We start from the raw sequence: 24,217 nt of genomic DNA, 5'->3' as shown, positions 1-24,217 counted from the left end.
TACAACCAATTCTCAAAAATAAAACAAAGCTCAACTTAAACTGAAATAGAAATTGTCTCTTGACTAGGTGGTTATTCTAAGCGTCTCCTTACTCGTAGCCAGGTACCTTTACCAACCTGCAAAAATAAATAGGAAGAGACAAGAGAGACGAACTCCCAAAAATCAGATAAACTGAGTAATTCCAACTCCATCTCGTAAAATAAATAATTTTAGTTTTGAAAACGTTTTGAGTATATAAAATAAATAATTAAACAACAAGTATCAATTTAATAATTACATTATTAAACTTATCACATAAGATCAATATTTATTAAGTGAGGGAAAGAGAACGCTAAGGGTCGCGCGTAACCTTTGAGAATGGCCAAAATAAGACGAGTACAGAATGTCCCTAGTGTGCACACCCCTCACTAATTGACTATGGGTCTCCGCGACCGCGCACCAATAGAATTAGGAGGAAGACTGAGCAGAAAGTTTAATACAGAATAATAGAAACCTACTAGAAGCCTACCGGGTCTCCACTAAAGTGCACCGATAGAACAACATCTAGAAGGGAAACCTGTTCCTAACCCTTACGGGATTTTCCCTCTAAAATTACACTTTACGTGTTTACTATTTTAATAAGGTTCAAGTATATAACACAACCAACACAATAAGTCCACATTATCACGTAGGAGATTATATATTTTAGTCCTCTAGCGTTTATCACATCAAATGGCTTAGTATGCTCAACCAATTTACATTCTCGTATTAGCAATATCCATTACGTGTATCCAAAGATCAACCAATCGTCCTCCCCAATATAAAACATAAACCAGTTACATTTCCTAAAATATAATAGTTGGAATATCATTATCATAAGAAAATTATTAATACGAAGTACCAGATATGCTCATACATTTAAAGTACATAGCTTATATACCCAACACTTTATCTATATAAAGCATAATAAAATATATACATGTCAAAATATTTTTTTTTAACGGGACCTAAAGATGATGGACATTGAAAATTACCTTGAACATGCACGTACTCAAACTAGTAGTCTCCTTACGTGTTTCCTAAGTAGCCTCCGTCTACGATTACACAACATTAACGAGCCTAAATTAGAATATTGATCGGGTAGTTGATATGTAAGCAAATTATTCTAATACTACTCCAACATCCCTTTATTTGATAAAATAGCGTATTACTTGAATTATAATAGACTGAGTTTTATAAAAAGAAGCCAAGATATTTTAATTTTACAAATAAGAGGGCAAAATCAATACCTATGTACTACCGCAAATCGAACAATTAACAACTTATTTTAAAAAATTACCATTAAAAGTATTATTATCATGCTTCCCAACTTTAGCCAAAGTGCAAGACAATTGTGAGTGGTGATGGACACGTGATTGGTTTTCTAAAGTGCAGAAAGCAATTAAGGTGATGCACATACCTACTGCCAAAGAAGATGTAGGAGATGACATACGGCGCAATGACGAAGGATAATGGGGGTTTGCCATGCAAAGTTTCTAATATATTAGACACGGCAACGTTGGCTCTTAGGGAGATATATAGTACGTGTATAAAACTATTAGGGTTTAACTAGGAGACTTAATTTCACAAAATTTATAAAATAATCTGAAAATATAGTTTTAGTTTCTTTTAGTTAAAACTCATTAAAACCTTGATTTTAAACGTAAAATTATACGAAGTATTAAAATACCGAAATAATTTATTTGAAAATACCCAAAAATTCGGGATATTACAGTAGTGGTAATGGAGGTTATCACGAAAAATTACAATATATATATATATTTATTAAACGAAATGTTGGGTGGCAAAAATTTGTGAGGAATTAGGGTTAAACATATCCGCTAATACAGGAGAGAATGGCGGTATTCACTAATTCCCCCCCTAAACTCAGATATTTTCCCCTCTAAATAAATTTTCATTTGATGACGTGCCCAATACCCATTGCAGGGTAGGCTGACTGGACATATCCAGGGGTAAGTGTATAATCTCTCGCCGATTTCTAACTGGTTAACCGATTTCGAAACCAATAACGAATACTCGAACTTTTTGCTCACTCTTAGGGAGGGAGTACCAACGGGAATTTCCCTTTATTTAGTTCAGCTCACCTTTTTTATCTTTATTCTTCATTTCATTTCCGCTTGAAAACATAATTTGTACTTCGTATAACACTCGGATCAAAGTATAACACTTGAAAACATAATTTGTATCTTGTTCCCGCCCCCCAAAACTTCGGCACCTTCAATTCCCCACCTTGTATTTCCGCTAAAATTCAGGTTCCCCCAATCTCCCCCAATCTCCCCTAACTATTCAATTTTCCTTACCATGGCTTGCAAATTCACGACCGTCCTCACTCTCACCCCGAACCCTAATTTCCGCAACTCGAAGAATGTGAAACTGAAACCCTCAGCCGATCGAATTCTGAATTTTCCGATCCCAGATTTTGATCAGTGGGATGATATTGAGGACGATGAAGATATCGAAAGGCGTTACGGGTTTCACTATTCTCTACTTCGTGTTGTTGCCATTGGTATTGACGGCATTGTTTGGCGGTGTCAATTGCCAAGGAGATGGTGGTGAGACCGACGACAATGATAATCCTGCTGCGGTTGATTATGTTACTCAAGTTCTTTACGAACGATTCGCGAATTCCAGCTCATTTTTGACCCCTGATGTCATTAAAACATTCAGCTTTTGCATCAAAAACGTGTCAGTTAACCTGCAATTATTTTTTGATTTTTTGTGCATGTGTGGTGATTGGTTTGGTTATGAATTTTTTTGTTTGGTTGCAGGAAGGCTGAATGGGATTCAGCTTTTGATTTCTCGAGGAATTTGAGTTTTTTGTCCAATTGCATTCTTAAAACCAAAGGTATAACGTGCAATTCATTGGCTGAGGATGCTAACATATGTTATCTAATGGCTGGATTGTGTGGTGTGGAAGTTTATTCATGCTTTTGTTTTAATGCTTTAATACGTTGTTCGTGAGTTACTATGAAATATTCTTTAATATAAAGATTATGACATACTACCTCCGTTTCATAAATATCTTTACGGTTACTATTTGCACAAATATTAAGACAAAAGTAGAAAAGTTGGTTGAATATAATAAAATATGAATAAAGTAAGAGAAATGTGTAAAAAAGTGAATAGGTATAAGAAAAAAATGAATAAAGCAAGAGAAAGTGAGTGGAAAATTGTAAATATTATGGGGTGAGAAGAGTAATATAGTAATTTTTTATGTCTAAAAATAGAACAAAATAAAGTGTAAAGAATATTACGAAACGGACTAAAACGGAAAGTGTAAAGATCATTTTGAAACGGAGGTAGTAGTTGGTAAGAAGGACTATCAGAGCTATTCAAGATTTCATTGATATGTGGGTGCTTGGTTAAATATTGAAAAATTACTTCTATTAGAGTTGAATGATTGGGGATCTCACATTTTAGAGAGGGAGGTTTGTAAACCAAGCGATTTTTTCAAGATTTTAACTCATTGAAAATTCATCTAAATAAAGTGAAATAGGAGAATAAGGGTTGAGGAGTCGAGTGTAGGATGTTGCTCAAATTCTTCATTTCAGCTCACATGTGTGTTTTGAATGCTCAACACTAAGACATTGGTGTGGATATTCGATTCTTTGTTTTTGGCAAAAAAAGTGCTATATTTATTTATAATGAATGGTTTTAAGATTTTTAGGGTCTTACACCTGTACAATTTGAGTAACATGGAAAAGGCCTCAGGCTATCGAACTTTCTAATTGATTAGGCTCCCTTAACTTTTTTTTACAATATTGCTCATTAGCTTAGAATATTTTTAGTAGAGGGGAAGATATATTTTCATGCTATACTTGTGGCGAATGGGGTGGTTGCATGGAATTAAAACTCGGCCGTTCCGTTACGTAACGGCCGTTCTGTAACCTATTTTGGATTTGCCGTTCCACGAAAACCCGTTACGTTACGGTTTGACAAAAATCACGTCTTTCTACCCGCGTCGTCCGTTACGTAACGGTGACTCGCCGCGTTTGACGTTTTTTTCTCCGTTACACCGTTCTTTTACATAAATTGACCAAAAATATTTTTGTAATTAGTTATGTAGTTTATGAAACATGATATTTCGAGTGCTTATTTGTTCACAGAATATAATACTCACTCATATTAGGATAGATTTGGTTATATTGTGTTGATATAATACTTTTTAGACTAAAAATGTAATAATAAGGCTTAGACATGTTAATGTGGTTTTTTTCTAAAAATTCACACCGCGTCAGCCGCGATCCGTTATATTCTTCCGTTACAAGCGGTTTCCGCGACAACGCGACCGTTACCGCGAACGCGACTGCATCCGCGTTTTTTTTCTATGGGTGGTTGTAATGTTGGGTAGAGAGAATTTAGAAATATATTAGCTTCTGTTTGGAATTGTAATGTACAACGGCATGGTTGGAGCCCCTCCCCCCTCCCCACCCTTCCGGCGGTTAGGTTTCTTTTCTTAACATATTTTCTCTATGTTGATTAGTAAGAAGCCTATGAGTTTGTTGGTATGTTGGTATGTTGGGAGCTTTGATTGTTTGAGAAAAAAAGATATATATTTTAGTTACTTAAGAACCCTATAAGTGCATAGAATCTATAGTAGCCAATACATTATTTTATGTCATCAGCTAAAACAAGCATATTCTATGTACAGTTTTTTCCTGAAGAGAAAATCTCCTGATGTTTCGGGTAGGGGGGGGGGGTGGTTAATTATCCCAATTAGCTGGTTATTGTGTTGTTGCAAACTTGTGATTGATGTTTGATCCTGAAGAGAGGGAAGAGTTTTGAAGAAAGTGGTTTTGTCTCACCTGATAGTCACTCTGTTCCTACTGGTCTATGTTTCTTGGGAAAGATGCTCAACTTATAGAAATTTTGGTGGTGCTTTTACCAAAGAGGTTTGATTTAATCAGACAAAGTTCAATTCATCTAATAAAGAAATTGAGGCTGTAGTTTGGTAAACTTCTCTTTATTTTCTACTTAAAGTTTATCAAACCAGTATTCCTACTATTTATGTATGTGTGTGCTTGCTGTGTATGTGCATGTGCATGTGCATGTGCATGTGCGTGTAACATAGGTCAATTCAAGCAAGAAATTACATTACTCACTTTCAACTTATACTTTACATATTATTAATTACAGAAGTGATTTTAAACTTTTATGTCAGTCATAGTAATTTGAACCTTACCCTTAGTTTTAGCATCTTTATGAAAATAAGGGTAGGCTGCGTGCATTTGGACCTTTCCCAGACCTTGCGCTAAATAGCGGGAGCCTTATGCAGTGGGTACGAGCTTTTTGTGAGTCATAGCAATTTAATTTGTTTGTTACATGTCTGTGATTAATAACCTATTGATCTTAGCATAACACTTCATCAAGGGCAGACATACAGTTTGGTGCATGATTTATGGTATTTTGCAACTGTAAGGTTCAGGCTAAAAGAGCCTCTTCGCAATTATATGGGGGTTGTGTACATTGAACCCCTTGTTCATTGCTCTTGACTGTTCCTTTAGAGGCACATGGGTAACGGTAGGATGGTAATTGAAGACCAGGTCTTATTAGTATTAATACAGATGGATACAAAACATTTCTTGCTAAAAAGTGATCCTTCTATGTCCATTTCCGATGGAGCTAAAGATTCATTTGTTCTTTTGGCTGTGGGATGTAATGGACTAAATCAAAATGACTCTTAAAACCTCTTCGCTTCTTTTCCATGAGGTAGAAGATGGTCGTCCCGTTGTCGTCCCGTTATCGTTTTTGGGTCAATTGGAAACAACCTCTCTGTAATTGCAGGGGTAAGGTTGCGTACACCCGACCCCCCCTTACCCCGCTTCTTGCGGGAGCCTCTTTGAGGCAATGGGAGTAATGATAATGATGAATGATAATGATGAAAAAGTGATCCTTCTACCCCAATTTTATCTCTTTGTTCAGATATGGATTTTTAATAATTTACAAGTTACTTAATTTAGAAACTGATGTTAAATGATAGGGGACCTGGCTCAGCGCTTGTGTACAGCAGCAGAAATCAAATATTATTTTACCAGTTTCCGTGAAAGTGGTTCCATGGGCATTCTTCACTTGAAGTTAAACCGAAACTGTAATATGACCACATGGCTTTCTGGGTGTCAGCCAGGATGGGCCTGTAGTGTTGGTCATGATCAAAACGTTAATTATAAAGATTCAACGGATATTCCAGACAGAACAGATGATTGCCAGCCTTGTTGTGAAGGGTTCTTCTGCCCTCATGGCCTGACTTGCATGATACGTGAGCTTTCATACACCTGCCTTTTTTATTTTTATTAACATTAGAATGCATGCTATACAAGTTTTCTTTTTGTTTATTGTATTCATTACAAGTTCTCTTTTTGTTTATTGTACGTTGTACAAGTTTGCTTTTTGTTATTGTTTGTGCCATGTTACAATTTCAAATTTCTGTCTAATAATCCCAACTGTGTTATTCGTATTTTATCTAAATTGCTAATGCACTTAACTTATGATAAAAAAAGTTGCTACAAACATGTAGTCTTGTCAACTTGGTAGGAATTCTTTACATTCACCAATATGCTACTCCTTTTGGTATTGCTGCGTGAGAATTCATGTGTAGTTACTCTTTAGATACAATGATATGAATTCAATATTTATGTAGATTTTTTGTTCTGTTTGATTATTTATCGTATACTCCACCCCTTCATTGTTGTGTGCACATTTGTGATGGACGTCCAAACCATAGAGCTAATTTTAGCATAAATTTTAGGAAAATAAATAGCAACTGAATTTTCTCTTTCTAGCTTTTATTCCGAGTTTATTAAGATATAAACTTGACAATTTTTCTGTCCTGTATTATTTTGTATGTAGAGTTTGGCATTGAGATTAAGAATAACTTATAGAGAGAGAAAAAGTAAGAGAAAGTGTGGGGCTGGAGGCTGAACTGGAGTAGGGCTGACAATGGATCGGAGGTGGACCGGGTGGGTCTCCATCCGTCTCCATCCGTCAATTATACATCCTCCATCTGACCCATCCATCACCCGCTATTCACTCCATCTACAACCGACCTGTCCATTATCCACGGATGGATCGGGTGTTTAACGGGTGACATTCTATCACAAACACCTACAATTTACAATGAGGTATTTGGTTTATTTTCAACAAATTTTACAAATTTAACCCAAACATTATTCATAAATTAAAAAGTATTATGTTCCACTATTAAAAGTTAGAACTACATATATTTGCCGGAAAAAAGAGAGTAAGGATATAAGAACAATTACAATTATAAACTTGAGTAACATGATGGATAATAAATTTATACCATAACTACCTCAAAAATGGAATTCATATTCCATTAATATTATAGTTTAGAGAAAATAAAAGGCAAGTTTTGTGAGTACTGGGAGCTATGAAACCAACACATGAGTGTTCAACTATTCTTGCTATAATTTGACTTCAGATACTTCGTATAAATTTTGAGATGAGAGTAAGATGAAAGTAAATCCACTGAATTGCTTAGGGTTTCAACTTATTAGTGTGTGTATATATATACAATATATATCAGGTGGATGGATGGATTGGGTGACGAATCAGATGACGGGTTGGATGTATGTCCACCCGAATCCGACCCGATCCATCACCTGACCCACCCGTCATCCACTTAAAATCAGTGTATTATCGAGTTTTCATCCATATTTTTTGGGTCGGTTGGATGGATAACCATCAGGTTCGGATGAGAATATGAGATTGCTGGCCCTAAGCTGGAGAGAGAAAGAGTTAGAAAGTGTGGGGTTGAAGAGAGTAAGGGAAACATAACTTGAAAAGGGAAGGAGTAATTTGTAGTACAATATAATTGTAGGCTTCTATCTCACTACAGGGTCTTGAATCTTAATCGCTTGTCATTAATTCATTAAGCATGTTGATTTAATAATATTTTTAGCATAGTGTCATTTGATCCTCTTCTTTGTTAATTTAATGTTTTCAACTCTTATATTCTTTCTTCTCTTTCTCTGATTTCAAAGTTTTTATCCTTACATTTTTTTAGATAAGGGATGCTTTTTGTTGTCTATTGTTGATTCTAATCCCTCCAACTGTTTTTTCTAGCCATGTCTCAAAACTTAATAAATTTGCCCCTATTTGATAACGAAAGTTTTTTTCATGCACCCTCTTTTATTTTTGGAATGTCATTCTTTGTCTTAAGGTATTTTTTTTTTCTTTATTTTTTTCGGGGAGAGGGGGGGGGGGGGGGGGGGGGGTTGTAAAGTGATAATGCCTTTTTCCTCCTTTTGATGTATATATTTTTTTTGATTTGGTTCCTTTTTTCTTCTTCTTTTCTTCCATAAAGGAGGTTTCTCACATTTGTTTTAATGCACATTCTTACCTGTGATTTTTCCATTGAAGCTTGTCCACTTGGTTCATACTGTCCCCTAGGATCATTCAACAAGACTACTGGTGTTTGTGACCCGTAAGTACAAATCAAAGTCTACTTTGTCACGGAACTCAGTTTTTGCCTTGATTTACTAATGTTTATATCTTCATGGATAACATTTGTAGGTATCACTACCAACTTCCACAGGGGCAACCGAACCACTCTTGTGGAGGAGCTGATGTATGGGCTGATATAGACAGTAGTGGAGACGTCTTCTGTCCAGCAGGATCATATTGTCCAAGTACTGTCGAGAAAGAACCATGCAATAGTGGGTATTGATTATTACTCTATATCTTGGCACATTCTGGCACACTAGTTTTTTCACTTGCGCTTCCATCCTCTAGGACTAGCATTAGTAGCATTTCTCACATAGATTGACTTCATCATCTGATTTCTGATTTCCTTAGGTTGTGGGATGCTGATCTTTGTGTTTGATCATTTATGGCAGGCATTACTGCCGAACAGGCTCGACATCTCAATCACGTAAGTTTTGTTCCTTGATTTTATTCGTTGAATAAGGAACTGAAGTAGAACTTACTCATTGCTTGCATACATATTGAAACTTCCAGCTACTACGTATTTGTTAGCACACTGGAGAATGATAATGTGCACACATGGAGAGTGATAATGTGCATACCAGTTATCAAAACTGTGTCATCGGGCAGTATTAAAGACTTTTACTCTCTTTTTTTTCTTTGTTATGCTATAAGGTGCTCCGAAGAAATCTCAACAATCGATAGCTAACCCTACCTTTCGATTTATTGAGTACACCAAGTATTAGTACGCATGGCATATGACCATCTGAATAAGTCTAGCAAGTAACAGTAGGTAGAAAAATGTCAACGTCCTCCCGTGACTAAGCAGCCTTGATTATTTGCAATATGCACATTAATTGGAGAAGTTAACAATTGTTTTGGTCTACCTATTCCATGTCATTTTTTTCTTCTTAGTCGATGTTCTTCTTTTAGACATTTCTCATTAGAAAGGGATGACAAGTGGGGTAGGGTAAGGTATCTACACACTTGACAAACTTCGGTGGGTAGTGAGGCGGGCTATGTTGCTCAGACACGAAAGTGTTATGTCCGACACCGGTGTCGGAGGATTGAACACTCAAATCCAAAATTTTGTAGACATGGCGACACGGTTAAAGGATTGTCTTGACTATTTCTTTAGATACGACTATCATATAAAGTGTCGGATAAATTCCCACCCCATATTATGTTAATATATAAAAATAAAAAAGAAAAAGAAGAGGACATTAAGATAACCTACTTTTTCAGTGTCTTATTTTACTTTATAGTTTTTTTTATCCTGGTAACATCCGGTAAGACTAATTTGTTCAATAGTGATGTTTCATATTCATCTTAGATATCGAAAATTGAACCTTATTGTTTTCTTTTTCTCTTCTCCTATGATTTCAACACTTAGATTTCAAATCTTTTACCGAGATGAGTGCCCGACACTTGCCCAGACACCTATAGAGTGTCACGTCTAGTGTCATGTCATGTCGACACTGACACCCCGGTCAACAAGGGTGCTGAAATAACACAAGGAGCGGGTATGGGAGTAAGAAAGTTCGGAACTGGGACTAGTATTGATTTGATAACTTTTCCTCCATATACTCCATACTCCATTACCCCGCACTACATACATCATTACTCCCAACCTGCTCCTTATACATTACAAGATGCGCCGCGGGATAAAAGACTGGTGTAGAATCATCTTTGGGAAGTGAAGGACGTCAATATTCTCTCTTTTAAAGTTGAAAATGAGTTCCGTTCCCTTGTTACTGAGCAAGATTAGATGTTCTCGGTGGAATACACAAGTGTAGGTGGGTAAATGATACACATTTTTTTTATTTGAATCGTGGACTTTACGTTTTGACGAGTGTTTGACGCAGGTAACAAGTTAGATGGGATTAGGTATCTAACTGGGTTGTGGGGTGGGTGTTATTTCTGATTTGTACTCGCTAGTGTGAGTACGAATGTGAAGGTTCTCTGGATTCTGAACCCACCATGGGTGATGTGTTTAAAACTTTAGGTGGGTATATTATCCCCACATACTTTCCTGCCCCTTCCCATAGACATCCATGGACATGCCTAATTGTGGCCTTTGTGGGGCATTGGAAACGGGCAAGGCTCTCACATCTTGTTGGCTTCGTTGGAACCTTAGTTTTTAAAAGCGCAAGGCAAGTTAGAGCGCAAGTGAAATCGCTTCTTCAGCCCTAGGTGAGGCGAGCTACAAAAGGCGCACGCTGTTTGGGATGAGGCAGGGTGGTTGAATTTATGACAAAAGGCAGTGACTTTTTCTACAAAGTAGAAGCCCATGTGATGTGATGTTACTGCTCATGCCCCACCCCATCCCATAAGTTGGTCAAAATGACATAGAAAAGTGAAAAGTTTTTCATTTTTTATTGTTTTTGTCCCACCTAGGTAGTACACCCACTTGTTGACATTAAATATTACAACTCTATCTTTCTTACTTTTTTTTTTGTTTTTAATCCTTTTTGATCTGTCATCATCACGTGAACCATTCTGATTTTTTTTCCTTTTCAAAATGCTTTTATTATGTTTATATAAATTTTACTTTACCTTTCGACACATCTTTAAGAAAAGTAATTCTGAACTCTTTACGATTAATGAAAACAAGAAAAGTTACTATAAAAAAAATGTGCGTCTCGTATATGAAAGACGCGCGCTTTCCCCCCGTGCCTTGTGCCTATGCTCTAAGGATCCTTTGCGCTTCGGTGCGCCTCACACTTTTTTAAAACTAAGGTTGGAACCTTACCTTACACTGGATAGAGTGAGGAAGACAATGGTCAAGAGAGGGAGTACAAAGACGTGAGACGTCTAGGAGAGCATGATAGAGTTTTTGTTGAAACAAAGGGCTAAAAACTAGTCGTTTGGAAATGATGGGTCAATGATTAGTTGATTACAAAGATGTTAAGTTACCGCTTTGGACAATCCATGGTGATTTAATCCCTGTAGGTTTGACTTCTACCAAGTTGGCCACAAGTTTCAATGTCACTACAATCCTATGTAGTTTAACTAGTACTCTAGTTTGTATATCTTCAAACCTCTCAAATTCTCCTCCTTAATAGCTAATTATTTGGTAGTTTTTGTTTATACTGTTCTTAGAAATATTTTTCTATTATCTTGCTTTAGTAAGTTAAGTTCAATTTAGGCAGGTCTTCTTTTGCAATCTTCATTTTCTATTCGAGCATTGTTAATCAACTTTTAATTTCTTAGGCCTTGCCATTTCTTTATGTTTTGAGCTCTCGTTTTCTCTTTTGTAGGCTGCATTACTACATTTCCAATTAATGAGAAGAGATTATGGAGGTGTTGTTGGACTTTGGAGTCCCATCTTCATTGATGCATTAGAGATGCATTTTTAAGAGCATGAGATTAGAGTAACGTTATTTTGTCATAATTTTTTGGGACGTGAGATGTTATCTTGGATAATTTTAAGTCTCTAACCACTAGAAGAAAAGTTGAGGATTTATTACCAAAGTTGGGGAAGTCTAGGTCCTTCAGGTGGTGTTAGTTGTTGATATATGGAATTCTGGATACTTGGATAGTTTTCCGTGTCTCATGATTTTTTTCCAGACTCATTGTGGTATACCACTGGAAAGTTGGGTGATGGTCTGTGGCGGCCGACGGGTCAACGCCTCGGGGAATGGATTCATGACTTCATGTGCACTTGCTCCACCAGTTAGTAATTGTGGAGTATTACATTTAAAGTATTTCCTCCGTCATTCCTTGTTACCTTGGTTGCAAGTAGCCTAGTGGTTAGTTGGAGAGTCTCCACATTTAACAACCAAAACAACCCCCAGTTTATATAACTTTCACTGCCATTGTTTGTATTTTGACAAAGGAAAGGGTTGTGCACTTATAAAATTTCCTAGATTATTTCTTTTTGAAAATTTTTCTTTCTTATTGACATATTGCTTCTCGAAAGTAATAAAGTTTTCTTTAATGCATGCAGGATGTTTACTTATGACTAGATGTGATGCAGGAAGTTCAAACCAAAATATTACTGCCTATGGGGTCTTGCTTTTTGTAAGTTCACTCATTTTACCTAGATTATCAAATAAATTTCATGAGTTAGTTGATAGTTATTGTGTTATGGGGGGGGGGGGGGGGGCTTTTTATGTTCTTTTTTGCTTCGCGAGAAACAATATTGAATTTGAGTGATCCTAAGAAAGAATTGGCATCTCCTTTACAAGTCACTCAGTCACGGGGTAAAATAAATCTCATGCATACTGATGATGAGTTAATGTGGCAGACAATGATAATATACTTCAGAAGAATTATTTTTTCCTTGTGGTTTTTTCAGATGGTTTTTGCGTGTATTATGATGGCAATCTCATGAATTATGATGCAATCTGATATGGCCATTTTCCCTCAGATGTAAAGACTCTTGCATGAGATAGCCTAAAATTTTATGGATCTGCTTTAAGCTTGTAAAAAATATTTTGAACAATTACTAGTAGCACACTTATTCCTTATTGTTTCTTTGAATCAACTTGAGAATTCTATGAATCTGACCAAGAGAACCAGCCCTCCAAGTTAGACTATTTCCCTCCGATTTGAGTAGGTTGCCAATCCAAGCCATGATATTAGTTTGTTCTGATTATCAGGCTTCCATTTCTAAAAGGTTAACATGAAATGGTAATAAGAAGTATTGTTATGTTACCTTTTCGAACCTTCCTAATTATTCTGTATCATTTCTTCTAGAAATTCTATAAAATGTTCAGTAGAAAACAACTTATTCATTGGAAGCTTTACAGTATTGCATTTTGTGCCATACGTTTCCCCTGTTGGGCACTGTGCTTATAATTAGCCTTGACTGAGTTGAACTGGGTTCAATCTTGTTTTCTGAAAGATGTTCTTGTTTCTCGGAAAACTAGGAAAAGGACCAAAAAATGTTGTCTTGTTGAAGTGTGGAAGTGGTTCTGTTGGAAATCTGGTGGTGCACTTGAAAGTTAAAGAAAGAAATCAACAATTTTTTTTGAAGTGGGGTTGTATAATAGGGTTTCCACTTTTCTCCCGGCTGCATAGCATGGGTTTGGCCATAATGTTCTTATGGTACATATTGTGGGGGAATAGATATTAGGTTGAGGTAGGTATGATTAACACGAGGGTGACCAGGAAAGTGAGAAGGTCCAACCTCGCACAACTGCACAAGTATATATGTGTCTCTTAACAGCTCAAGAAGTGAGGAATGTTAATACTGTAGATTCTTATCCCAGGAATGTTATCCATTCTAGTAGGCGTTTGCCGTATAGGGGACATGTATGGTACGAGTACACCAAACATACTTACCCAATATGTTTTGGAAGTAATGGGTAAACGTATCAGGCTAGCGGGGACGGCTGGAAACCTTTATGAAAGGGATATTTCCAAGGACTGTACTATACTTCCTCCATTCTTATTTAGTTGACACATTTCTTTAGTCATGTTTGCCAATGCACATTTTTTTTCATTAATATATCTAATTATGTAAAAGAAAAAATTATTAAAAGTTGATATTTTGAAAATATTTATCAAGACGAATTTAACAAGATCTGACATGACTATATTTTACCTTAAGAATAAATCACAAATTCCGGTCAAAGAAGGTTGTATGAATATTGGTAAAGTCAACTATGTCAACTAAATAAGAACGGAGAAAGTATATTGTTGTCGATGATGGATCTATGGAAAATCTCTACTCTAGGGAATATGGTAGACTGTTTCAGATTATCGGCATGGTAGAACTAAGGCTGTACGAATGCTTCCCCTACCAACTTCTGGGTATCCTGTTTTGAATAGAAAATTGATGGGGCCTTTAAGGCTAGTACTCACAAGAGAAAGATCTATAGCCTCGAAATTAAGAAGGGTATTATTTGGAGGAACCGAGGAATAAGGTTTGCTGCTGGAGAAAATGAGGAGGGAAATTCCCATGTCCTGGGAATCTGGGACAGTCGCTTGAGCTACAAGGTGTCCACTATCCAGTTCAACAAGGATGAGCTTTCATCTCCATAACAGGAAACAATATGCAGATTTTGTTAGCAATAAACCACTACGATCTTGTCTTAGTATTGCTGTATTAATTTTGTTTTGTTTGGAGCAGATATTTTCCACTGATTTTCGTTTTTATTTTTTCGTTTCTAAACTGTTGATAATTTTATTTTTTCTAACATAGCTAAATTAAGTGATTCATCTAACTTACCTCAAAAGAAAAAGAAAAAGTGATTCATCTAACTAGGCAATGTCTTGTCCGCCTCCCTGATGAATACTTTGTACGTGTTGTGCAGGGTGGAGTAACCTCTATACTTTTGCTTATTTATAATTGCTCTGACCAAGTTCTTGCTACTCGAGATCAAAGACTAGCAAAATTTAGGGAAGCTGCTGCAAAAAGTGCACGAGAAACTGCTCAAGCACGAGATCCTTGGAAATCTGCTAAAGATGTTGCAAAACATGCATTTGGCCTACAAAAATCATTGTCCCAGACATTTTCTAGGAGAAAATCTGCGAAGCAGGAAATCCAGCCTGGAGGTCTTCGTCAAGATAATCCTGAAACAGATGGATCTTTGCCTGTTACTTTAAACACTTCAAATTCATCTCAAGATCTTTCTATAGCTAGAAAAGGGAAGAAGCCTGAGTGCAGCGACCTTCAAAATATGATGATTGAATCTGCAGAGGATCATGATGGCCATAAAGGTTTCAAATTCGAGATAGGAGATAAGAATCTGAAGAATGTGAAGGCTAATCAATATTCAACTCATAGCCAGATCTTTAAATATGCATATGGCCAAATTGAGAAGGAAAAGGCTATGCAGGAGCAGACTAATAACCTCACTTTCTCGGGAATGCTTTCTGTTTCCACTGATATTGAACTCAGAAAGAGACCTACGCTGGAAGTAGCTTTCCAAGATTTAACCCTTACCTTAAAGGGGAAGAAAAAGCATCTGTTGCGATGTGTAACAGGGAAAATCTCTCCGGGACGAGTGTCAGCTGTCATGGGACCATCAGGAGCAGGAAAAACAACATTTCTTTCTGCTTTGGCTGGGAAGGCTACTGGTTGCAAAAGAACTGGCATGATTCTTATTAATGGAAAAGCTGATTCGACTCACTCATATAAAAGAATTATAGGATTTGTTCCTCAAGATGATATAGTGCATGGGAACTTAACAGTTGAAGAGAATTTATGGTTCAGTGCAAGATGTAGGTAAGCCTCAATTTATTATCATCTTTGTGTGATTTTTGTTTGAGATACCAAGAAATCTATTTCATATTTGTGACGAGCTGTTGCCTATGTGTTAATTTTCATTACTTCTTTATGGGCTAAGGTGGTTGGGGTCCCAAATTATTCTATAGGGGAGACACAGATGAATTGAGATAATTTAAAATATTACAGAGTTTCTTTGTGAGGACACCTTGTCCTTTCTGAATCTTAGTTATAAAAAAAAAGTAACAAAAACATTCAGTTCGTATATACAGATTGGGAGTCATAAATGGAATGTAACATCAATTTCTGATTTCTGTCTGATGAGATTTATTGATTTCTATCCCGGTTATTTTGCTTTAATTCTAAGTAAATTGGTCAGGGCAACTTTGTTGACTTAATATATGACGTGTTAATTTATATGATGAAATTACTAGGTTAGAAAACTAGTATGCTATGTTATTTTGAGTGACCTACAACAACAACAACAAAGCCTTAGTCCCAAAATGATTTGGGGTCGGCTAACATGAATCGGCATAGGAGATCGTCATTGTGACCAGAATGAATCGGCATAGGAGATCGTCAATTTCTGAGTGACCTATTCTCTGATAATTATTCTTATTTCAGATCAAACGAGATCTTAATATAAGTACTAGGATCGGGTCACATCACCTTATCTTATTTCTGATTATATTTTTTTTTACTGAGTTTAGATCAGTTCAGATCATGTTGGCTTACTATAGGTCAAATAATAATATTCTATATGCCCACTTACGAAAAAAACTATTTATATAAGAAGACATCCTCTAGCTTTTGAATTCCATAATAAGACCAACTTATATAGTTATATGCAGTCACTCTCTACCTCTTAGAATCTTGTTACAGGGAAATAAACCAAATAACAGAAGACTTGTAAATGTGGTGGGTTATATCAAACACTCTTCTACTCAAAAGGAATATAAAATTGAACTACATACAATTAGTTAATGTTTGGAACATATAAATCAAAAACAGAAACTTGTTTCCGCTTTCTTCACCTTCCTACCAAGATTCTTATATTACCATACCGTGGTGCGTGGATATTAGATGTAGATTGCGAACCTTTGGATGATATTACTATAGGTTGTGGCTTGTGAGAGGGGTGAGCAGCAAGAGAGGTTGTTGGAACAAGTTCTAATGGTGGGACAAGCACATCTCTTGTCCACCAATTTTGTCATTCGTGAATAAAAGTTCATATGGCTTTTTATTATTTCTATTTTATGCACCTAAATGTCGCTGGATTTATTTTCCATCAATTGGCTAGTCCTCTTATTGTATAGTTGTATACCAATCTGGTGATTTAGCATGTCGTTGTCCAATGTATAAAATGGCTCAAGGTAAGGTATGCCTCGAAGTGAGGCACACCTAAAAAATATTAAAAAAAATTGTGAAAAAATGATTTGCGCCTCAGGGGGTGTGCCTTAGTTGCGCCTCATTGAAATCGCTTCGCCTAAACCACAAAAGGCATTGACTCCAAACGCCTTGAGCCTCAGCGCGCCTGCTTTTTATGCCTTTTTATCCACCGGTGTTGTCTTTGTTATAGATTTTACTAATTTTATTATTTCTATTACAGAGTCATCATTAGTGGCGTTACGATTTTGATTTTTTTCCTTTATTGATTAATTTTTAAATAATACTTCCTCTGTATCACAATAGATGCATTGTTTGACTTTTTGCACTATTAACTTTTTAATTCCAATTTTTTTTACTAATGTATTGAAAATAAATATTAGTATGTAAAATGTTGTTAGAATAGCATTTAGTATATATTTCTTAATCTTTTTGACTAATATATAATAACGAAAATAATGGTCGGGTGTTGATTAGTTTGATGGTCAAAACTGTGCATCTATTATGAAACGAAGCTAGTATTATAACTATTACTTTACTAACTGTTGGAAATTAAATAAACAAGTCATATTACTTCATCCGTTCCTTTGAGTTCTATCCAATTCTTGTAGCAATAGAAACCAAGGGTAAGAGCGAGAAAGAGAGGTGTTGTCTTACTTTGTGCAAAGATAGTGATATTAAGAAAATAAACCACATCATTGAGTAAAGGATAGTCAAAGAAGGAATAAAAATTGCCTAAATTGGAATTAAGTGGAAGCGGTTGCTGGTGCCACGTGTATGACACCTGGATTTGAATTTTGGGTGACAGTTGTTTGATGACGTCAACCTGAGTTTGAGTCTAGGGTGACATCCGTTTGACGTGGTCAACCTAAGTTTGGGTTTAGATTGACGGTCAATTGAGGATGTTAACCTGAGTTTGAGTTTGGCTAAGAAGTCAACACAGACATTATAAAATTTTATAATATGTTTTTTTCTTTTTTTGAGGAGGGTGGAAGGAAAATTTTTAGGTGACCTGTTACTGAAGAATGTGACCAAAACTATCTAAAACAATAAAAGAAAGATTTGTATCCATGGTTTTGAAAGTTTGCTTTCAACTTGATTTGTATTTTGTGAACGGAGTCGAATTTGAGCAAAAGACTTCTGACATCTTTGTTGAACAGTTGGTATACCATGGGCATTGGAAGAGCCCTTTGAGGATGTCGATGAATGATGCATTGATGACAATGTTTTCGCCTTCAATGATGAAGCTTAGGTCGTGTATTGTTTGTCACTAGATAGAAAAGCCAACTCCTTAAAATACTTCCACATAGGAACTGAATTTCAAGTGAGCAACATTATGTCCTGTTTGGTAATAATTCTGGGTTTTAGTTTTTGAGTTTGAGATTTCAAGTGTTTTATGTTAGATTGTAGAAATTTAATTTGGATAATTAATATCAAGTGAGTTGCTCTTACTATTCTTGTTAGGTATGAAAGCTGACTACAATACTAGCAAAAGAATTGGAAACTGAGTGCCTTTTTCTGGCTTACAAACTTGACCTTTAGTTTTCATTAAAAGTTGAAATATGAATTCAGGAAATGACACAAACATGTGCATTTTTTATTTTACAGTTGTTGCAAAAGTCTTCTGTTGATTGTCCAACTCGATACAGGTGTTTATTGAATTTTCTTGTATTATTTCTTTATAGGCTGTCGGCAGATCTGTCAAAGGCGGAGAAGGTCCTAGTTTTAGAGAGGGTCATTGAGTCATTGGGGCTGCAGACTGTACGGGATTGCATTGTTGGCACTGTTGAGAAACGAGGAATCTCAGGAGGGCAAAGGAAAAGGGTTAATGTAGGGCTGGAGATGGTTATGGAGCCTTCACTGTTGATCTTAGATGAGCCTACATCTGGCTTAGATAGTTCATCATCATTGCTACTGCTTAGAGCACTCCGTCGTGAAGCACTCGAAGGTGTGAATATTTGCATGGTGGTTCACCAACCAAGGTAAATTGAAGCTTTGTGAAACTTTCACATTTACCGTTCCCGTATATGGTGATATTTGCTTTCAGATTATATGTATCTATACTCCCCCCAACACATCAAATCCAAAGTGTATCAGATAATCCAATAAATTTTAGAATTGTGGGATAAGTTAATTATTATTTGGTAGTGTTTGCTTTTAATGAAGATGGCAGCATATTTCTGTGTTTGTGGCGCTTGTCATAAGATTCTCTGATTCTGTTTTATGGATAACACTCTCAACATAACTTTGGTTTCTTAGTTCTGGAAGTTGAACAATCAAGTTGTTTCTTTATCCTATTTTGGTTTTCATAATTAGTATCTTTTTGTTATAAGAAAAGGGGAAAGTGATGTTATAAAGAGAAACTCTCAAAATAATTTGGTTTATAGAACTTAAGAGAGTCAATTTGATCAACATAGCACACCGAACAGTAGAGTTTATAAGCTTGCGGTATAGAGGTTAAAGTAGTTCTTTTTTTGGAAATCTAGGTAGCGTATTAATCAATCAAAAACGTCAATTTTAGTTGTGCTGCTTCTATTGCCCACAAATTGTCTAACTAAAAGCTAGTTTGTATGTAAGTTAACTTGTGCTCCATTTTTGGGTAAACAATAACTTTTTGCTCCATTTTTGGTAAACGTTAACTTGAGGATGTTAACCTGAGTTTGACAAATTTATAATCCAACTGTACCATAATTTGTTCAAATAAAAAAAGCCAACATGCAATTGCAACAATGGAGAATGAAGCAAGGTCTTGTATATAACTAGATTCTTTATTTCTCTACTTGGTATAAGAATCGATTTGTCGACATGCATTTCATGCAGGCCATGATGTAACTTTTCCATATCAGAGATCATAACAAGTTAGCATTAGGAGTAATCTATCAAATGCTTGTAGGTGGTCACATGACTTGTTCAGCCCATATCGCTTATTAGTGGTGAAGAAAGTAAAATAAATGCCAAAGTACCCTTTTTTGACAAGTTTAAACTCTAAAGTTGAATTTACCAAGTATCTGGAATGGTCTAGTGAAAGCATTAGGTGAATTGGCTTTCTTTTATGTGTATGCATTTTCCACAAGTTGTTTGTTTCCTACACTATGATTTGATCATATACATCATCTTTTCTTGACAGCTACGCCTTATACACGATGTTTGATGTTTTGATACTTCTAGCTAAAGGTGGTCTTATTGCTTATCTTGGACCAGCAAAAAAGGTAGAAGAGTATTTTTCTGGCCTTGGAATCACTGTCCCTGAACGCGTCAATCCTCCAGACCACTTTATTGACATCTTGGAGGGTGTTGTGAAACCAAACTCAGATGTAAACTATAGAGAACTGCCTATTAGGTGGATGCTTCATAATGGATACCCGGTGCCCCTTGATTTGCAGAGTGAGCTTGGTATTCCTGGATCTTCACAAGGGGAGAATTCCATTAACATAGAAAAGCCTGTTTCTGAGGGAAAGTCTTTTGCTAAAGATCTTTGGCAGGATATGAAGTGTAATATCCAGTTAAAAAAAGACCATATGCTGCATAATATTTTGAAAATGGATGACCAATCAAATAGAGTAACTCCTGGTATTTTCCAACAATACAGATACTTCCTTGGAAGGTAATTATCGTGACCATGCTCTTTCACTGTTTTTCCTTTATGGATCAAGTGCTAAAAGTTTTTCTCGTGGTCATCTTCCAGTTCAATATGTATTTTGCAGAAATCAGAGGATAATTTATAAGCATTTGGTTTTGTATCGTTAGATAAAAGAAAAAGTTGGTTGTACATAATTAAGGTAATTGTTCCCCCTGATATAGGTGGAATTGAAAGGGAAAAAAAAAAGTCCAGTTTCAGAGGATTGATCAACCGTGTATTCATGGATCATCGAGAACGCCTAAATCATGCTGATCTGGTAATTGCTATCAGTATATGAATATATGATTAAAATTTAACAGTTACCAAAAAAATGGTAACAATAATCAACTGCATTGTGTATGTATTTAGCATTGTAGTCCATGTAAAAAAACAGTGAATACAAGAATTTTGTATTCCATGTCCGGGAAAAAAAATTGATCGGTCAATGGAAATTCGTGCTATGAGCTTGTGCTGTGGACTCTGTGGTTTCTAGTGAGTTAACTCATAGACTCATCAGCTTTGTGCTTTTTAGGGTTGGCAAGCAGCGGCTAAGAGAAGCCAGAATCCAAGCTGTGGACTACCTTATTTTACTTTTAGCTGGAGCCTGCTTAGGAACCCTTGCGAAAGTGAGTGATGAGACATTTGGTGTGGTGGGTTATACATACACCGTTATCGCAGTGTGTAAGTTTACTGATCTCAGTCTCGTTTTTCTGAAACTAACTTAGGTGTGATATTGTTTGGTCTGATTTTGTCGGAATGTGATCCAAATCTGTGTACACAGTAAACTAAAAGAAGTCTGTCTGGCTGTCATTTGGTAGAGTAGTTTACATTCACATGACCCGTCTTGATTTATCCAAGTCTTTTAACTGGCCGTACTTGTACCATGAAAAATTATGTGAAATAAGTCAATAAGAATTCAATATTAATATCTATAAAATTAAATTAAATGGGAAAGGCTGAGAAAAAGATGGCTTTATGGTCCCACTAATGTCTCGAAACTCACTTTAAGTTGATGCATCCCTGACATTTTTCTGTGCTTAGTAAAATTCTCTACTGTTTTGTACTTCTGCTCTTAACCTCAAGCTTCCGAGTACGTTGCTATCTTCTTCTATCCAGAGTTAACATTTATTTTGAATTTACCTGTTATGTCTCTTTTTTGCTTCAATTGCCTGGAAGTTCGCATTTTGATATTATGATGTTTCTTTTCATAAGATAACAGCTTCCGTCTGTCATATAAAAACTAATTAGTTTGAACTATTGTTTTCAGCTCTACTGTGTAAAATTGCAGCCCTGAGATCATTTGCTCTAGATAAGCTGCATTATTGGAGGGAGAGCGATTCTGGCATGAGCAGCCTGGCTCTCTTTCTTGCTAAGGACACTATCGACCAATTGAATACAATTGTCAAGCCTTTGGTTTATTTATCAATGTTTTACTTCTTCAACAACCCTCGATCCTCCATCCTTGAGAACTATGTTGTTTTGTATTGTCTTGTATATTGTGTAACCGGAATAGCCTATATACTAGCTATCTTCTTCGCACCTGGCCCTGCTCAATTGGTGCGTTTTCTTACTACCTAGTATTTTAACTGATATGTTGACACTTTTTTTTATCCTTGTAATATATTTCATCAAAACCGTTTAAATGTTTAGTTGTGGATCTGAAGATATAGAGTTCAGACTTCAGACTGTGGTTTTTAGAGATCAGTCTAGACGTAAAAGTGATTTTTTTCTGTTGCAGTGGTCAGTGTTGCTGCCGGTTGTCCTGACTCTGATTGCGACTCAAGAAAATGGAAGTGGCTTTCTTAAGAGGATACAAAATTTGTGCTATACAAAGTGGGCCCTGGAGGCTTTTGTAATAGCAAATGCACAGAGGTTTGAATTCTCTACTTCCTTTAATATCTCTAGTTAAAGTTTGATTTTTCCAAGACATGTAAACAGATATCCACATATATGTTCCCTTTCACTTTATCTTATCTGTATGCTGGATGTGCCTTTAATGTATTTGCGCATGAATGGAAGTATTCTTGCTTGAGTCAAGCATAAAAAGCAACAGGGAGGTAAAAATATCAAGAGAGATATATTTATAAGTTCTGTTTTCCTTGGCTCAAACCACCTAAGGCTACAATTTAGGTAAAATCTTGGTAAATAAAATCTGAAGTTCACTAAATTATTTTGGGTCGAAACTATATTCAATGGGTTGTGGAATCCTAACTCTATCAACAATACTCGGTAGCATTCTCATAACTCATTCATCTATAACTTTTCTTTAAGAACGTAAGGAGCATCCTATTTTTGATAAAGGGTCCTTAACAGCACATCTAGCCGTACTTGATCTTAGCTAATTGAAAAAGTCGAGAAAAGTAGTTCCAGTCTTTGTGGCCTAATTCTATTATGTAATTCAAATGTCAAATGAAAGTAGAGAAAGGAGAATTGGAAATACCACTAAGACAAGCTGTTATTTTCGTTGTTTGTTATCTTCCTATGCCGAGGGATTGTTTCTTTGGAGTTGCTGGACATGCCACCTTTGTGCTGAATGAGAACTTTCCAATTGTTACTTTTTTTCATTTGGAAACTTGCTGTCACAAGAGACTTGATAACATGTAAATTTAAGACAATGAAATAGGTTGATGTTTTTTGCAATCTTGATTTGATTATATTCGATACCATGTAAGGTTATTAAAGTTAGTAGATCCTGTGTTATTAGGGCCCATTATCTTGCTGTAGCAGCTAGAAAAGGCTCCTAATTTTTCTTTAATTCTATGACTACTGAGTTGTCAAAAAAAAAAAAAAAAAAAAATATTCGATACCATATACTGTACTTTTTGTTTTTCCATCTCGTTTACATAAAAAGCGTTCTTATTTACAATGTCATCAAATTCCTAGCAGCATGATTTTCTCTGATCAAAACTGACCGGTGACTTTGAAATTTCTCACTGTAATTTACATACTTTCTTCATTTTTCAGGTATTCCGGAGTCTGGCTGGTAACACGATGCGGTGCTCTATACGAAAAAGGTTATGATGTTAATGATTGGTGGCTCTCCCTTTGTGTCCTCATTGCTACTGGTGTAATAAGCCGAATTGCTGCGTTCAATTTTATGGTACTCTTTCAAAGGAAATAATGCAGTCACTTCTTCGTAGAATCATAATGTACATATTTTTTCCCCTTCCCTTGCAAAAATGTTGTGTTCTTTATTTCTTGAAGCTCCATTTTAATTGATTCTACGCAATGAGTAACTTTTCTTGTGAAAATCGCGAGAAAAGAGGATGATTTATTGGTAGTAAGTCAGTTTCAATGAAGTTGCATGTTTTGTAAATTGACTGTATGACTGTATGTAGAAGGAACCAGCAAGCACCACGCAAGCTGATTGATTAAAAGATTTATTAATTTGTGTTTTCAAGTTTCTGTTTTTGTTGTCTCAGGCAAATGGAAAGGCTACCTAGATTGACAGCTATAATCAAACCATAATCTAAAATTCAAGAAAGAGTAAATAAATGATAAAGAAAATAGGAAAATAATAATAATAATAATAATAATAATAATAATAATAATAA

General features: G+C 35.9%; 1 protein-coding gene across 3 annotated transcripts; it reads left to right on the top strand.

Moving 5' to 3' along the window:
* Positions 1-2,112: 2,112 nt before the first annotated feature.
* Positions 2,113-24,068, top strand: LOC110803662 (ABC transporter G family member 28). 3 transcript variants are annotated; one of them, XM_022009192.2, is made up of 14 exons: positions 2,113-2,724; positions 2,808-2,884; positions 6,020-6,295; positions 8,419-8,482; positions 8,572-8,718; positions 8,895-8,929; positions 12,431-12,504; positions 14,745-15,658; positions 18,730-19,026; positions 20,172-20,648; positions 21,196-21,344; positions 21,931-22,220; positions 22,402-22,535; positions 23,628-24,068. In XM_022009192.2, the coding sequence occupies exons 1-14, from the start codon at positions 2,471-2,473 to the stop codon at positions 23,782-23,784; spliced, it is 3,345 nt and encodes a 1,114-aa protein (XP_021864884.1). In that variant the 5' UTR covers positions 2,113-2,470; the 3' UTR covers positions 23,785-24,068. The 3 variants fall into 3 exon arrangements, with proteins under 3 accessions (XP_021864884.1, XP_056693427.1, XP_056693428.1); XM_056837449.1 differs by lacking the exon at positions 6,020-6,295 and having other exon boundaries at positions 2,115-2,724; XM_056837450.1 differs by lacking the exons at positions 2,113-2,724; positions 2,808-2,884 and adding an exon at positions 5,228-5,317.
* Positions 24,069-24,217: the final 149 nt, after the last annotated feature.

The sequence above is a fragment of the Spinacia oleracea genome, chromosome 2 (genome assembly GCF_020520425.1).
Source record: "Spinacia oleracea cultivar Varoflay chromosome 2, BTI_SOV_V1, whole genome shotgun sequence".
Lineage (NCBI taxonomy): Eukaryota > Viridiplantae > Streptophyta > Magnoliopsida > Caryophyllales > Amaranthaceae > Spinacia > Spinacia oleracea.
This window is presented reverse-complemented; position numbering and strand designations above follow the sequence as displayed.

Coding starts and splice junctions, on each gene's coding strand:
- LOC110803662 (XM_022009192.2), top strand. CDS start 2,471: ATGATATTGAGGACGATGAAGATATCGAAAGGCGTTACGGGTTTCACT. Junction 20,649..21,195: donor TACAGATACTTCCTTGGAAG/GTAATTATCGTG, acceptor TGTGCTTTTTAG/GGTTGGCAAGCAGCGGCTAA. Junction 22,536..23,627: donor GTAATAGCAAATGCACAGAG/GTTTGAATTCTC, acceptor TTCATTTTTCAG/GTATTCCGGAGTCTGGCTGG.